This window comes from Bos javanicus, chromosome 8 (assembly GCF_032452875.1).
Source record: "Bos javanicus breed banteng chromosome 8, ARS-OSU_banteng_1.0, whole genome shotgun sequence".
Taxonomy (NCBI): domain Eukaryota; kingdom Metazoa; phylum Chordata; class Mammalia; order Artiodactyla; family Bovidae; genus Bos; species Bos javanicus.
Window position 1 is genome coordinate 24,129,649 of NC_083875.1, and position 18,649 is coordinate 24,148,297.

General features: G+C 37.9%; 1 protein-coding gene across 2 annotated transcripts in view; it reads right to left on the reverse strand.

Annotated features, from left to right (window-relative positions):
* The window catches only part of FOCAD (focadhesin), a 302,861-nt gene that overhangs the window by 182,516 nt on the left and 101,696 nt on the right, over positions 1-18,649 (reverse strand). For both annotated transcript variants that reach the window (XM_061425184.1, XM_061425185.1), the window contains one exon: positions 8,861-9,118. In XM_061425184.1, the coding sequence (XP_061281168.1) occupies positions 8,861-9,118 (258 nt within the window). The remainder of the gene's footprint in view (positions 1-8,860; positions 9,119-18,649) is intronic.

An 18,649-nucleotide genomic window follows, 5' to 3' on the forward strand; every position in this document is an offset into this window, starting at 1 on the left:
TCAGCAACAGCTCATGAATCACCTATTTCAGGTATCCTATTATGACTTAGCCACTGCTTTCTGGGCCTTTACAACACTGTAGGCTTCTCTGCATCATAGCATGTATCACAGAATATTCTAACTGTATACTGTCCATCTTCCCTATGTACTGTGAATCCACCAATAATTATCTTTGTATCCCAAGTTCCAATTAAAGTGTGTGCCCCAAAGAGCTTCTTCATGACTACTTACTAAATGATTCTTTAATGCCCTTTCAAGCTCTTAAATGAACAGCATATCTTATTAAACCTTTTAAATACTTCAAACTTAAAAGTTAAGGTGTGATTTTTCTCAACATTTTGTAAAAGTTAGTTTTCAAAATAAAGGAAATACAACAACTTACATTTTTGTTCACTAAAAGGTCATTTCTCTAAAGAAGTCATACAGATGGCCAGTAGGCACATGAAGGGCTGACTACTGAAAGGCCGAAGAATAAATGGTAGGAGATGCCTCCTGACAGCTTCACCCTGAGGTGTCTGGTCACAATACAAGTAGGCAGGAGACCAATACCTTCTTCTTCCCCCTGCGCTCTGACTAAATAGGAAAAAATATATTCTGGCAGTGGTGGGCTCCATGTATTTCCCCCTTTAGAAGAATTCCGCATGTTTGTTATGAAATTCAAAGTTACCACAAAATCTGCTACCCTCTGAGTCCTTCGCCAACACCAGAAGCCCATTCCAAGCAGGTTTAAAGCAGAATACAAAGCTACTGCTAACTAATAGTCAACTCGGAGCAGACAGACTCTGCTGTTACAAATGCAGTTCTAGGCCCCATGTTCATCAAATTCCACCCACATCCTTTCTGTTACTCACTGTTCAGTGACACAACAAGACAAATGGCCTTTGTTTCAGTCTATTAGTAAGCCAGTGAGTGTCACAGTGACATAGGGTTAAACTGAAAAATCACAACAATTCTATCAGTGAGAATTTTAAGCAATTCATACTCCGTAGTCTTCTTAGAAGACACTCAGCCTACTATGAGCACTCAGGAACTCGGGAAAGGTAAGAAACTGACACAGGACTGCTTTCCTGAGTATAAACTCTAGGCTTCATGCAAAAAGAAAACTGAAAAATATTTAAAAATTTAAATGCCAGTTAAAAACATTTCATTCTACAGATATCTATGTGGGGTTTATAAAGAATAAATAAACATATTGCCACAGGATGGAGTAGATACTTGAGCTTGTATTTTCATCTGTGTTTCTCTTTGTCTAATTGTCTCATGCTGACAGGCTCATCCCAATTTTGCTCTAGGCATAATCGATACCAAGGCTACAAGGGAATAGTAGTACAGCATTTCTTATCTGGAAAGCTCTTTATTAAAAGTACTGTACACTCTGGCTTCTTTTTGCTGGTGTGAAGAACACAGGAAGCAGGCTGACTTCAGGGGGGCAGCAATTCATAGAACTCGGTGACAACAGAACAGAATGCAATGTGTCCAAAGACTCTTTGTGCAAGTTCCTTTATAGAATATATTTTCTCCTTTTCTCACAGCAGTAACTTACAGACCATTAAATTTCACACATTTCCTATTCATTTTCCATGTTAAAATATGGCTAGTGACCCAGAGTAGAACCATCACAGGATTCTGCCCTGAAAGTCAACTTTTTACTATTTGATAATCTATGACTTCTAAAAGACCAGCACGTCCTGGGCCATGAACCTGCCCTCATAAGTGATTTAAATGGCTCAAGCATGGGTACGCTGTCAAAAACAACAACAAAAAAAGCCCTGAAAACATTACAAAGGATAAAATAAAATTATCAAAGGTTGTAATTGTTTCATCAAGACCTTTAGACTTAACAATCAAAAGGTAAAAAGAAAGCAAAAGTCCTCAGAGTTGTAAATGCAAGCAAAACCAAAATAAGAAAGAAACAAACAAACCAAAAAAACACAACTCTATCCCCACTTACAAACAAGAGAAAAGCATGCAAGTACCAAGGGTTTGAGAGGCATTGGGTTTCACAAAAAATTTGTTAAGTTCCTCAGTGAAGGAAGGTAAGGAGGAGATCTTTGGTTCTCTAAAGCCAAAGTTTATAAATTTTTCTTCTTTGGCATATTTCATTTTATAAACAAGTTAAGAAGAAATTATTATGCCCTACATGTAGCAGTTGGAGTTCTTCCACTGAAGGTGAAACACTAAGCTACTGTACGGTTTTACTTTAAACCATCTCAGCCTATCTAAAAGTTATTCATCTTCATGATTAATGCTCCATTCAGATGTCTAAGTATTTAGTCTTGCCATAAATGCTTAACAATATAAGTAGAAACATAGAAAGAAAACACATTTTCTCATGTTTTAAAACTGCTAGCAAGCAGCCTGGATTCCAAAAGAGAATATAATCTATTGTCAGGTGTTCTCTTACATCTATTTATTAAGACATACTATTGAGTATCTAATAACCTATAGGAGGCTTTTGTTGAATCACACATCTATGTAAAAAGTAGCTTCTTCCAACACTTCTATTATTCTTTAGGATGTAATGCTTTGGGTAGAGAAATCTCAATTCCAATAGTTACAGGGAAGCTGTATTGTACTGTATAGTCAATATTATAACTAATGTAATAATTATTATATATTTCATATATTATATCACTACATAATAATTATAACAAATATTACACTAATTAGCCAATGATACAGTTAATATAATTTAACTAAGCTAATAGATATTAGAGAAGGTTTTAAGAGGTGAGCAATATCCCTTTCTTCTCAAGGGGCCAGAGAAGCATTGTGAGAAATTGGGGGTGAGGGTGAACCCCAGGCAGACACAGAGAGAGAGAAGTTTATTTGAAGCTGCCAGAAGGAATATGGGTGGGTATTACTGGAAATCAACGTCAGTCAGAGTTGGCAAGAAAATAAACATAAAATTCAAAATGGGAAGGAGAGTTAGGAAGAGAGGAAGAAAAGGTCTGAAACCCCCTCTCACCTCTCTCCCCACCCTATCCCTCTGGTTTCTCCAAGAGGGCCAGCTTTGGGAGCGCAGCTTCAAGCATCAAACTTGCACTGGCCATCTAGTTTACATATGGTAACGTACATGTTTCAATGCTATTCTCTCAAGTCATCCCACCCTCCATCAAGTATGATTAAGAGGCACACAGTACAGATCACTGGTCAGAACAGCCATCATCAAAAATCTACAAAGAAATAAGTGTTGGAGAGGGTGTGGAGAAAAGGAAGCCGCCCATCGTTTGGTGAAAATGTAAACTGGTACAGCCACTATGCAGAGCAGTATGGAGGCTCCTTAAAAAACTAAAAATAGAGCTACCATATGATCCAGCAATCCCACTACTGGGCATATTCCCTGAGGAAACCACAATTCAAAAACGACACATTATCCCAATGTTCGCTGCAGCGCTATTTACAATGGTCAGGACATGAAGCTAGTGGAAAGCTGCTATATAACACAGGGAGCCCAACCTGGCCCTCTGTGACAACCTAGAGGGGCAGGATGGGATGGGGCGGGGCTTGGAGGGAGGCTCAAGAGGGAGGGGATATTTACGTATATAGTTATGACTGATTCACGATGTTGTATGGCAGAAACCAACATAACACTGTAATCATACTCTAAAAAAATATCATGATCAACACACTTATTGAAATAATCTATAATAAGACAAGCAATTTAAAAAATGTGCTATTATCAATTCTATTTGAGACTGTACTGGAGTCCTAGTCAGTGTACTTAAAAAAATAAAATAAACAATTTTTAAAAGATGCATGCACCCTAATGTTCACTGCAGTACCATTTACAATATAGAGGACATAGGAGTGACTTTAATGTCCATTAACAGAAGAACAGATAAAGAAGATGTGGTTCATATATACAATGGAATATAGTCAGCTGCAAAAAAAAAAAAAAAGAATGAAATACTTCATTTGCAGTAACATGTATGGACCTGCTGCTGCTGCTAAGTCGCTCAGTCATGTCCGACTCTGTGCGACCCCATGGACGGCAGCCCACCAGGCTCCCCGTCCATGGGATTCTCCAGGCAAGAGTATCGGAGTGGGTTGCCATTGCCTTCTCTGATGTATGGACCTAGAGACTGTCATATTGAATTAAGCAAGTCAGACAGAGAAAGAAAAATATCACAAGATACTGCTTATATGTGAAATTAAAAAAAAAAAAAGGATACAAATGAACTCATCTACAAAACAGAAACAGAGTTACAGATGTAGAAAATAAACATGTTTACTGGGGGTAAGGGTGCTGTGCTTAGTCACTCAGTTGTTGTCTGACTCCTTGCGATCCCATGGACTGTAGCCTGCCAGGCTCCTCTGTCCATGGGGATTCTCCAGGCAAGAATACTCGAGTGTGTTGCCATGCCCTCCTCCAGGGGATCGTCCCAACCCAGGGATCGAACTCAGGTCTCCTGCATTGCAGGTGGATTCTTTACCATCAGAGCCACCAGGGAAGCCCATAGAAGAAGTAGGATGATAAATTGGAAGATTGGAATTGGCATATGCACATTACTATATATAAAGTAGATAACTAATAATAAGGACCTACTGTATAGCACAGGAAACTCTACTGAATACTCCCTAAGGCGTATTTTCCTAAAAAAAAAATCTAACAAAGAGTGGATATATATAAAAGATTCATTTTGATCTACACTGAAACATAATATTGTAAATCAACTATACCCCAATAAATTTTTTTTAAATACTATAAAATTAAAGTTCATAAAATGTCCCCATTTAGGCCTAGGGTCCACATCATCTCTTGATTAGAGATTGTGTTTATATTTACACCACTGATTTCAAACTAGATATGACCAGATCTGGACAAATCACAGAGGCAGGAAATAGCTTTCTGAAGAAGAAAGAATAAGGCCAACTGGACATTACTGTTTATGAGCCATGAAGCCATATGTTTCAATTGTCATTCAGGCATCTCTTAGGGCAGACTGAATGATTTACATCAAATTGTGGCGAAACAAAATTACTCACAGTACCAGAAAGGCAGGAACTGTTACAGAAACATAACCAAAAAGTACATGAATCTATCAACTGCAATTTCCAGAAAAAACACTAATTTAGGAATTAGATGGCATTCCCATATATTATAAGCACAGGCTATGATATGAAAATCTTCCTTTAAACTAAATCAATGTGTTTAAAACTTTCAAGACCTTCATGGGAATTCACACAGAATGCTTATTCTTGGATCTTTCCCCAGAACACTCTAAGATATTCCTTCCAAGAATATAAAAGGCACTTAATTTTTACTGAGCACCACCTGGCCTGAGCTTATATCTTCTGCACATTAAGTCTCATGATGTCTGGGTAAGAGAACTATATGGATTATTAGTAACTGCTGACAGCATTTCTAGACATGGGGGGAAAACATTTCTTACTCTTTTTTTCAAGTGTTGATTTATTGCCGTGGCGTCGAGTAACTATCTAGTTACTTTAACACCATCATCTGTATCTAGTTAACTAAAATGGTACTCAAAAGGCCAAGTTTCCTTCAGACCATCTAGCTCCATTAGACTTCCACAGCCCTAAATGTATTAAACCCAATGGAAAATGCATGCCACAGGGGAACCAGGTGAGGAGGGATGGAGGATGAAAACTCAGGGGGGAAGGCGATCCATCAATGTGCATGATAAGAATAATAATCACTTTTTTATAGATGACCAGTGCAAGTTCGATGCATGAAGCAGGGAACTCAAAGCCCGTGCTCTGGGACAATCCAGAGAGATGGGGTGGGGAGGGATGTGGGAAGGGGGTTCAGGATGGGGGGACACATGTGCACCTGTGGCTGACTCATGTTGATATATGGTAAAAACCATCACAATATTGTAAAGTAATTATCTTCCAATTAAAATAAATTAATTTAAAAATAAAATAAAATCATTAGGTGACTAATTAATAAGGAACTATGAGAATCAGGCTTATAGAATGTGAATGCACTGATCAATCTTAACATTACCAAAAGTGAGACAATCCAGATATGATATTAAATGAACACTTGATTTTCAACAAAGATGTGAACACTTGATTTTCAACAAAAGGTAACTCAATGGAAAAAAAGATAGTCTTTTCAACAAATGCTGCTGAAATCATTGAATACCCATGCATAAAACAAACAACTTTTTGGACTGATTCAAACAGAAATGTTCTATTTGATTATGGTGGTGATTATGTGATTGTGTATAACTGTCAGAACTCACCAAACTGTAATTTTTAAAAAGTGAATTTAATGTATGTAAATTTTTCCTTAATAAATCTAAGTTTAAAAAATTACACTTTTAAAAAGATATATTTTCTCATCATTATTAACTCTAAAATTATTAGTTGATATTGATAATTTCCATTGATAAGTACTATCAAAAATAATTTCTATTAGTCTCTTATAATAAATAATAACCATCATACCAAACATACTTCAAACCTGGCATATCTTTCAAACTTTTCAAAGATTTTCTTTCACAAGATTTTACAGTAGGATTCCTACAATAAATTATGGTGTTACACAAACACAATACTTAGATAAGCATACTGCATGCCAGTAAATTCTACATAGAGGTTATCCTTTCTCCAGGGGAGCTCCTGACCAAGAGCTCAAATCCAGGTCTCCTGCATTGCAGGCAGATTTTCTACCATCTGAGCCACCAAGAAAGCCCATATAGAGGTAGAAGATAGCCTTTAAATTCCTACTTTTACCTACCTATTAACTTAGCATCTGCTTACTAGTAGGCTAAGACTTTTCTTTAGTATTTATCTACTCCCCCATGAATTTGAGCCAATGATTGCTAAAATACAACACTATCTTTTTATAAAGTAAGAAAGGTCAAACACACATGAAATAAGAATACATGTCATGTAGTCATGTCAACTTGACGAAAGAAATAGAAAATACTCCTCCAATAAGAGATCGTGACCCTTAACGCATCGATTTGAATCTAGTTTAAGGAGTTATTCACAATTAGAGAACTTGCTTTTTCTTTTTCATTCTTTTTGTGTGTGAGGGGGGGTTGTTTTTTTAATTGAAGGGTAATTGCTTTCCAGTATTTGTGGTTTTCTGTCATATATCAACAACAATCAGCCTTAGGTACACCCATGCTTTTTCAAAATACTCATTCTTATCCTTTTGGCTGCTTTTCCTTCTATTTAAAGGCCAGAGAAATGATACGATATGGTTACTTCATAATGAAAAGTGAAGAAAAGAACATGATCTCCCACTTCTAGTCTTCTTTTATCCTTTTCAAAAGACTTTAACTCCACTTGTAAATTCTTATTAATTAATTACATTGCCTTTGCTGCTGCATGAATTTGGGTAACTATATTTAAACATTTTACCTCACCAATCACCTTAACAAGCAAAATTACACTTTTTTTTTCTCATTTCTTTCAAAACTTCTGAGAAATTATCAACAGAAGCATTATATTTACTTTAATTTATATTAATAGCACTGCTTCTTAAAGGACATTTATTGAATAAATAAATGAACCTGGATGGTCACTCCAGTGCTTCCTAACCATTTCCATTTCATGGCACACATGAAAAATATTTATAAGAATACTGGATCACGCTAAAACTTCAAAGACTAAATGTATTTCCTGAGTATCAATACACATATTGATATGACATATGTTTTACACCAGTGGCAAACATAGGTCAGGTAACCTACTGAATGACTTCCTCAGATGATCTCCAGGCATATACTATCCTAAAGAGATCATCCAACAAGGTGTCAACAGTGGAAAAAGCACCCAGGAGAACCAGGATTGTTACAGAAGGTGAAGGGAGAGAGAAAGTAGGAAGCAGGCTGAAATGACTCGCATTACTCACACACCATAAGACAAAGGTGCTTTGAGTACATTATGGATCCACTTGCAGAACCAGACCAGAAAAGGTCTAGTCAGAGGGGAAACTTCTGTTACATATCAGCAGTTGTTTACTTGACAAAAGGGAATTAGTGCGACAAGTTGGGGACAAAAAAGAATTCCCCATGCACTAATTTCACATCTTAAAGAAACACACTTATCCCACCTTTACTATCAAATTGTGTTCCAAAAGGAACATATAACTTTCCTTAAAGAGATGGACTTTTTCCATACCGTGCTTAAAAAGGAATACAAGCACAGGCACTAAGATAAAGAAGATAATAAAAACACTATACCGACTTGGTTATAAAATCCTTCCCTTCATAGGAAATACATTTTAGACACTCTACCCAACGGAAAAAAACTACAGATGCCTATGCTAAATATATGGTTCATTAAAAGGGGAGGAGGGACTTTATTAATAATGTCTGACGTCTTTATTATACTCCAAGAACTGTACAGATAGAAAAAATGACTTGTCTTCACATCCCAGCATGTTGATCAGTACTATATATAGCAAGGACCCAGTATTTTTTTTGCTTATTAAATGACTGAATAAAAATACGATTAAATTCCAAGAAGTTAAAAAGAGATTAATGCCTATTATATAGGCACATTTATTCTGAATTAATTAATTTTTCCACCTTAAAAGATTGATATTAGAACCAAGGGCCATGCATCTTGGAATAGGGTGCAAGAGTTAATGAAAATGTTAAAAAAAATTAGCAAATCCACCAATAACAAAAACAGCAGATTAGCATCCTGTGTAGATTCTCACTTGAAGTGCTTTCATTAAAGAAAATATTCGCCTCATTAAATATACATCAACTCAGAGGAAGGAGGGGAAAAAATTGGAAAAATAAAGATAGCAAAGAAAAAAGAAGCCTGTACTTTAAAACTGATAAAAATCATCCACAAAGAAAGAATAATCTTCGATTCCAACATCAAGCTTTTCCCTCATTACTGTTCTATTATTTTCTTGCTTTACCTGAGAGGAATCGGCTTGGGCTAATTCTGTAGTGACCTTCAGTATCTGGTGAAGATTTCGTCCCTTATCTTCAACAAGGAGGTAAGCCAGCAGAAGAAAAACATGAGCAGGGATCACTGTGGTTATAGGGAGCAATGACTCCACGGAAGCCAACCAGTCACTTGCCGCAGACTCTTCTCTCATTACTTCAAGGATCCTCCAGGCTGTAAATATTGAACCATACATGCTGGTTATGGGGAACGCAAGCTTGTAGGAGAGCTGAAAAATAAACACACAAAAAAGTATGAATAAATGAGATAAATCTGTCAGAAATATATTTCTGACATTCATTCATTCTTTATATTTCAAGAAATAGAAGAAATCGATCCTTTCAACAAAATGAATACAAAATTTTCAGTCCCTGACCCAAACCTCTCTGCATATATCTGAGCTAACAGGATTACACAAAAAGAAAAGAGTTGCCAGATGGAAACCCTAGAACAGTTTTATTAAAAAATTTCCTCATGTTTACCATTCGCTCCCTGTTGGGGCTTCCCAGGCAGTGCTAGTGGTAAAGAACCTGCCTGCCAATGCAGGAAATGCAACAGACACAGGTTCAATCCCTGGGTTGGGAAGACTTCCTGGAGTAGGAAATGACAACCCATTCCAGTGTTCTTGCCTGAAAATTCCATGGGCAGAAGAGCTTGGTGGGCTACAGTCCATGGGGCCGCAAAGACTTGGACACAACTGAGTGAGCAAGCAAGGCAGAGAAAAAAAAGGGGGGCGGGGTCAATATACAAAATCCAGAGGCAACAGAGTTTGGAAAAAGCCATTACTATGTAAGAGGTATTTACCAGTGAGAACGGGTATAGAAAAAACAACAGCAACAACACTGTATTTGCCCATCCCCAAGCCCCAGTAAGAGGCAACTTGGGGCAGATGGCAGATTTGGACTGAGGACAATTCATTTTTGTAATAGTATGTTGATAGGAACAGAGCTGGTTCAGCTGGAGTCTGGAAATTCATTAATAGTTTGTGGATAACTCCTGCAAGAAGCAGCAGCCTGACAGCTCTAAATTGAAATGATACCCAAAGAAGACATTATGCTTAAGTCAATCTGAGCAATGGCTCCTTGTGGAAGTCAAGTGGTATAGTCAGGGTCAGAGACTGGATAGAATTCTGCCATTGTGAGTGGTGTGCCCAAACACCCCAGAAGAAGCCACAGACACTAAAGAGGAATTAGATATTGCCTGCTCAAAAAATAATTCATTTAGAGTGTAACGAGACAAATTAGAAATCTCTAGAGTATCACTGTCCAATTATTAGAGACTCACTTACATGGATAAGGGTAACAACTGAAAGGATGAGAAGTAAAAGTTAAGCCTTACAAAACTTTTTAATAATAGCTTTATTGAGATATAATTCACATATCATTAAATCCAGGCTTTTAAAGTTAATAACTCAGAGGATTCTAGTAATTCATAAAGTTGTATAACCATCATCACCAGCTAAATTTAGAACATTTTTCTTCACCCCAAAAGGAAACTCCATGCCCATTAAAGTGTAAGTCACTAAGTCATGTCTGCCTGTGACCCCATGGACTGTAGCCATCAGGCTCCTCTGTCCATCGGATTCTCCAGACAAGAATACTGGAGTGAGTTGCCATTTCCTTCTCCAATGTCCATTAAAAGTCCTTCTTTATTCCCTCTGATCCCCAAGCCCTGGCAACCATTAATCTTTTATTTTGGCTATTTCATATAATAGGAACCACAGAATATGTGGTCTTTAGTAACTAGCTTCTTTTATTTCACATAAAATAAAACTTTTTCAAGGTTCATCCATGTTCTGGTTGACTGGTATCTATCAATGCTTCGTTTCTTTTCATTATCAAATAATATCCCACTGTATGGGTATATATTTTGTTTATCCATTCATCAATTAATGGACATTGGGTTTTTTCCCACTTTTTGGCTATGACAAATAGCGTTGCTATGAATATTACTGTAAAAGTTTTTGTGAGGACATAGCTGTTCAGTTATTTCAAGTATATGCTTAAGAATGAAGATCACTTTTATCTGAAAATAAATGCCATTATAAAAACATATGAGGAAGCTTTATCTTTTCTGATATGGAAAGACCTCACACAGAAAAATACAAGATACATACAGTGCGCCTGAAATGCTGAGATTATTTTAAAGAGAAGCATAGGGACTATATATTTGTATTTGCATAAATATGTACAAACACACACACATATTTGGAGTATGATAAGACAAATCAGCTTCTTCAGTGTTACTGGCTGTGGGATAGACTTGGATTACTGTGATATTGAATGGTTTGCCTTGGAAACGAACAGAGATCATTCTGTCATTTTTGAGATTACATCCAAGTACTGCATTTCAGACTTTTTTGTTGACCATGATGGCTACTGCATTTCTTCTAAAGGATTCCTGCCTGCAGTAGTAGATATAATGGTCATGAGTTAAATTCACCCATTCCAGTCCATTTTAGTTCCCTGATTCCTACAATGTCGATCTTCACATTCACAAGAATACACAGAAGAACTGTACAAAAAAGATCTTCATGACCAAGATACTCACAATGGTGTGATCACTCACCTAGAGACAGACATCCTGGAATGTGAAGTCAAGTGGGCCTTAGAAAACATCAGTATGAACAAAGCTAGTGGAGGTGATGGAATTCCACTTGAGCTATTTCAAATCCTGAAAGATGATGCTGTGAAAGTGCTGCACTCAATATGCCAGCAAATTTGGAAAACTCAGCAGTGGTCACAGGACTGGAAAAGGTCAGTTTTCATTCCAATCCCAAAGAAAGGCAATGCCAAAGAATGCTCAAACTACCACACAATTGCACTCATCTCACACGCTAGTAAAGTAATGCTCAAAATTCTCCAAGCCAGGCTTCAGCAATATGTGAACCGTGAGCTTCCAGATGTTCAAGCGGGTTTTAGAAACGGCAGAGGAACCAGAGATCAAATTGCCAACATCCACTGGATCATGGAAAAAGCAAGAGAGTTCCAGAAAAACACCTACTTCTGCTTTATTGACTATGCCAAAGGCTTTGACTGTGTGGATCACAATAAACTGTGGAAAATTCTGAAAGAGATGGGAATCCCAGACCACCTGACCTTCCTCTTGAGAAACCTGTATGCAGGTCAAGAAGCAACAGTTAGAACTGGACATGGAACAACAGACTGGTTCCAAATAGGAAAAGGAGTACGTCAAGGCTGTATATTGTCATCCTGTTTATTTAACTTATATGCAGAGTACATCATGAGAAACACTGGACTGGAAGAAACACAAGCTGGAATCAAGATTGCCGGGAGAAATATTAATGACCTCAGATATGCAGATGACACCACCCTTATGGCAGAAAGTGAAGAGGAACTAAAAAGCCTCTTGATGAAAGTGAAAGAGAAGAGTGAAAAAGTTAGCTTAAAGCTCAACATTCAGAAAACTAAGATCATGGCATCTGGTCCCATCACTTCATGGGAAATAGATGGGGAAACAGTGGAAACAGTGTCACAGTTTACTTTTTGGAGCTCCAAAATCACTGCAGATGGTGACTGCAGCCATGATCCAGCAATCCCACTGCTGGGCATACACACTGAGGAAACCAGAAGGGAAAGAGACACGTGTACCCCAATGTTCATCGCAGCACTGTTTATAATAGCCAGGACATGGAAGCAACCTAGATGTCCATCAGCAGATGAATGGATAAGAAAGCTGTGGTACATATACACAATGGAGTATTACTCAGCCATTAAAAAGAATACATTTGAATCAGTTCTAATGAGGTGGATGAAACTGGAGCCTATTATACAGAGTGAAGTAAGCCAGAAGGAAAAACACCAATACAGTATACTAACGCATATATATGGAATTTAGAAAGATGGTAATGATAACCCTGTATACGAGACAGCAAAAGAGACACTGATGTATAGAACAGTCTTATGGACTCTGTGGGAGAGGGAGAGGGCGGGAAGATTTGGGAGAATGGCATTGAAACATGTGAAATGTCATGTATGAAACGAGATGCCAGTCCAGGTTCAATGCACGATGCTGGATGCTTGGGGCTGGTGCACTGGGACGACCCAGAGGGATGGTATGGGGAGGGAGGAGGGAGGAGGGTTCAGGATGGGGAACACATGAGAAATAAAGGAATAAAAAAAAGAAAAAAAAAAAAGACGCTTACTCCTTGGAAGAAAAGTTATGACCAACTTAGACAGCATATTCAAAAGCAGAGACATTACTTTTCCAACAAAGGTCTAGTCAAGGCTATGGTTTTCCCAGTAGTCATGTATGGATGTGAGAGTTGGACTGTGAAGAAAGCTGAGCACTGAAGAATTGATGCTTTTGAACTGTGGTGTTGGAGAAGACTCTTGAGAGTCCCTTGGACTGCAAGGAGATCCAACCAGGCCATTCTAAAGGAGGTCAGCCCTGAGTGTTCTTTGGAAGGACTGATGCTGAATCTGAAACTCCAATTCTTTGGCCACCTCATGTGAAGAGTTGACTCATTGGAAAAGACTCTGATGCTGGGAGGGATTGGGGGCAGGAGGAGAAGGGGATGACAGAGGATGAGATGGCTGGATGGCATCACTGATTCAATGGACGTGAGTTTGAGTGAACTCCGGGAGTTGTTGATAGACAGGGAGGCCTGGTGTGTTGCAATTCATGGGGTTGCAAAGAGTGTGACACGACTGAGCAACTGAACTGAAGACAAATCAAAAATCTCTAGAGTATAACTATCCCGTTATTAAAGACTCACATGGACTTGCACACACACACAAAAGTATTTAGACAAACAGAAAAAATTAATAACTACTAATCTTCATCTTCATTTTGAGAGTGTGGAAATTGGACAACCAGAATCAAAGGTGAGAAAGAGACTGCTCATTGTATACCATTTATGATTCTTGAACCATTTCAACATATTAAAAATACTTTATTTATTATAGTCCTGTCTCGCTAAGAATTTTTTTTCCCAAGAAAATGAAATTCATTAAAGACTAGAGTCAAGTTCTTTAGTCTAATGACAAACAGCGTTGGACTTCAGATTTAAAAGACCAGATTTTGGCACAGCCATGACAGTTATTAGACAGTTATTAAAAATTGTTACACAATTTTTCTGAGCTTTATTTTCCTCATCTATAAAATGGAAGTAATGTCTATCTCCCTGCCAAAATTATTGAGGTTGAGAAAGAAATAGTATCTACAAAGCACCCAGCACAGTGCCTAAAGTTGCAAAATAAAGGAAAATATTATCCTTGTCATCTTCAGGAGAGAAAAATACAATTGCTGGATATGATTATAAAAGAAAAATAATTGGAAATCACCATGAACAATAAATTGACTAGGCAGCAGTGATATTACGGAGTAAACATATTAAAACAGAAAAGTAATCCTACTGTGCTTAAAGTATTAGTCCAGGTTTAGGCTCTGTTTTTCGTCTGTTTGCCTAAGGTTAGAGTCACAGGAAAAAGGCACAACATTGACTAAGAGATCACAGAATGGTCTCTCTGTCCCACTGAGTGACAGCGGCCACAGGCATGATCCCAGCGCAAAGATGCACCAAGGCTTTTCTCTCAGCACCGGCCACCAAATCCTGGCCCCGTGGAGTGCTGTAGGCCCTGGGTTTTAGAGGAGAAGGTAGGTGTTTAAAGATAAAAGACAGGCTTATGTTAAATGAATTATATCTCAATAAAAAGAGAAGAAACAATAGAAAAGTAACATTTAAGTGAATATGAAATGGTTGCACATCTACACATGTAAAACAGTTGCAAATCTTTACTTTTTAAAAATTTTAATAAAAATGTTCAGGTACACTGAATACTAACAATATCTGTTCATACTTCTTTGTCTAAAGAGGACTGAAAAAGAAATTGTGAATGCAGGTGAACAATATGGATTTTCATTAACTTAAAAGAATAACAATTTTCTATAATGTGGACTAAAACAGGCTTAACAAGTGAGGCCAGGATTTGACCAGGAGAGGGAGTGTGGAACAAACCTAGAGACACTTAAAAGTAGCACAGGTCTGTGCAAAAAGGGATTTAATTACTCACCAGACCAGAAACAGAAGACTGGAATAGATAAAGCCTTAATAAGAGTGTCCTTCTCTTCTATACAGGGCTTCCCTGGTGGCTCAGAGGGTAAAGCGTCTGCCTGCAATGCAGGCGACCTGGGTTGGATCCCTAGGTCAGGAAGATCCCCTGGAGAAGGAAATGGCAACCCACTCCAGTACTCTTGCCTGGAAAATCCCATCGACAGAGAAACCTGGTAGACTACATTCCATGGGATAGCAAAGAGTCGGACAGGACTGAGCGACTTCACTTTCACTTTCACTTTCTGTTCTATACATCTATAAAGAATCTAATCAAGAGTTAAAAGCCTTGGTAGTGGTTAATTATCACCGAAAGACAACCATTCTCTGTATCCCTGTTATTAAGAAGACAATGATAGAAGCACAAGATCTAATTCCTATTAACTTCCAATCAAAAGCTTTTAAGAAACCAGTTTACTTCAATTTACTATTGATTTACTGTTTTCCTGTAAATCTGAAATACTGTTATTAACTCCCAAGTTCAGCACAAAGATGATAAATTACTGTTAATAAAATCAAAGTGGCAGCAATAGAGTGTAGGCAAATGTAAACTCTATTTGTCAAACAGACAAAACCTGAATCTAAGTCCTACATCCACTCCCTGTGTAATGAGGGGGAAGTTAATTAACCTCCATAATTTCTATTTCTTCACTTACAAAATGAGTACTGTAAGATTATCATCAAGGAAATGCAAATCAAAACCACAATGAAATAGCACTTCATAACCACTCCTGTGTTAGTCTCTCAGTCATGTCTGACTCTTTGCGACCCCGTGGACTCCCCATCAGGCTTATCACCCCATCAAGTTGCTCTGTCCGTGGAATTCGCCATGCAAGAATACTAGAGTGGGTTGCCATTCCCTTCTCCAGGGGATCTTCGTGACCCAGGGATCAAACCTGGGTCTCCTGCATTGCAGGCAGATTCTTTACCATCTGAGCCACCAAGGAAGCCCTTCACAACCACTAGTATGGTTGTAATAAAATGACAGGTAGTAACAAGTGTTGGCAAGTACATAGGGAAACTGGCACCTTCACACACTGCTAATGGGAATGTAAAATGATACAGTCCCTTTGGAAAAGTCTCACGCTCCTCAAATGATCAAACACATGGTTACCATATGATCTAGCAATTTCACTCCCTAGGTTATCTACCCCCAAAAAATGAAAATCTACGTCCACACAAAAACTTGTACAGGAGTATTCACAACAGCATTATTCACAATAAACAAAATTTTCTTAAAAAAATTAAAACCCAAATGTTCAATAGATGAATGAAAAAATAAAATGAGGTAGCTTCATACAATGGAATATTATAAAGTGTCTGCCTGGAATGCGGGAGACCTGCGTTCGATCCCAGGGTCGGGAAGATCCCCTGGAGAAGGAAATGGCAACCCACTCCAATATTCTTGCCTGGAGAATCCCATGGACAGAGGAGCCTGGTGGGCTACAGTCCATGGGGTCGCAAAGGGTCAGACACGACTGAGCAACTTCACTTCACTTTCTTTTTTGGAGTAATAAAAGTATTCTAAAATTGACTGTGGTATTGTATACACAACTCTGTAAACATACAAAAAGCCACTGAGTTGTGAACTTTAAATGAGTAAAATGTATGTATGTGAATTTTATCTCAATAAATCTATTTTAAAAAATAATCAGACTCTCACTGCATGACCCTTGGCAAGTTATCTTCTCTATATTTCAGTTAACTCTTGGATAAAATTAGACCAATAATAATAATACCTACTTCAAAGAGTTTGGGATAAAATCAAATGACTTAATACATGGCAAAGTACTCAGAATGGAGCCTGAACATAAGACGTGCTTAATAAACAACCACATGAAGCAGGGCTTTGTTGCCTATTTGGCCAGGGCCCGGAGAGCTTCAACCATTAGGCCTTCAACCAAGGCCACACATGTGGAAACAGCAAAACAAAACTATTTCAAAGTTATTGTGAGAAAAGAGTTGATCCACATAACTTCTTAAATAGAGCATGTGCTCAATAAATCTTAACTTCAGCTATAAATAGGACAACAACAATATATTATAAATTTTGATTTTTTAAGAGACAAATACTCAAAATACTTTCTGCTTACTATATACTACTTCAAAGTGACAATGAGTGAAACCTACTTAGTACTGCTTTATTAAAAGGTAATAAAGCTCACAGTGCTTTAAGTACGAACAAAGTACTTTATCCAAAAATACCAATTAATAAATGTATGACAGATCCTACCTCAGTCATACTTTCTCTAAATCTTTCTGTTGACTAAAATAGTTCTCCAAAGATGAATCTTGCCCTACTGTATAACTGCAGGAATTTGACTATTAAGTCTCTTTCTTGCTTTATTTCACCCATCTCTGGCTGCCAGGGGCATGCAAGAGACTCCAGCAGATAGCTTCCTATGGGCCAGCTCTGGCCTGTGACACCCCACACACTTCACCAGCTAGCAGGTCATAGCTACAATCTTCCCACCAGGCTGTGATCTCAGCCTTGAGTGCGGAGATCCATTTGGTTCATTCTTTGGGTGTCCCCTGCCTCACTCTCAGAAGTAGAAGCTGTTCTCAACATCTATTATGGCAATATTCCTTAGAGCCTCATTACTGCTTTCAGTAATTAAACACCTTTTACTAGTTAATAATTTCTGTACTAAGTTTCTCTTTATTTAAATTATCAGTGTGGCTTCTCTCTCCTAACTAGACCCTGACTCATATCCTGGTGCTTTCTTCTCACTACCACCTGCCCCCATTTTCTGGGGGTAGGGGCAGCAAAATTTTAAGGACTTTAGAGTTGTGACTAGTATTTGATGTTTTTCACCTAAGAGAACACAAATAGGTTTTAAACATCACCTGTCATAGTCTAATACAAAGGATCCTGTTTTTCTTACACGATAAATAAACAAATAGAAGTTTATTACTGCTGCTACTGCTAAGTCGCTTCAGTTGTGTCCAACTCTGTGCGACCCCATAGATGGCAGCCCACCAGGCTCCCCGTCCCTGGGATTCTCCAGGCAAGAACACTGGAGTGGGTTGCCGTTTCCTTCTCCAATGCATGAAAGGGAAAGGTGAAAGTGAAGTCGCTCAGTCGTGTCTGACTCTTAGCGACCCCATGGACTGCAGCCCACCAGGCTCCTCTATCCGTGGGATTTTCCAAGCAGAGTACTGGAGTGGGGTGCGATTGCCTTCTCCAAGAAGTTTATTAGATTATGCTAATCTTTTAAAGAGATGAATGGCTGCTTTGATATTTTACTTTTTAATTCTTAGAAACTGAGATAAGTTAAAATGTGTTTTATTTCATTGTTATCAACACTTCAGAAACAGGTAGGGAATTCCCTGGCAGTCCAGTGGTTAGGATTCTACTTTCACAGCTCAGGGTGTGGGCCAATCCCTGGGGAGGGACCTACGATTCCACATGGCACACAGCATAACCAAAAAATTAAGGAAAAAAAAAAAAAGAAATGGACAGGAAACAGAGAACTGCATGGTATGGTAATATTTACCCTTGGATTTATTTATGAAAAGAATTATACTTCTGAAGAAATGCTTTAGTTCTAAGCCAAATACTCAAGTCAGAATCACCAATTTAAAATGAAATAATAAAAATATAAACAACAAAAATCTGTGATTCTAAACAATGTTTCTATAATAAATCAAGAGGGTAAAATGATCTGTATTTGTATCAGAAGCATA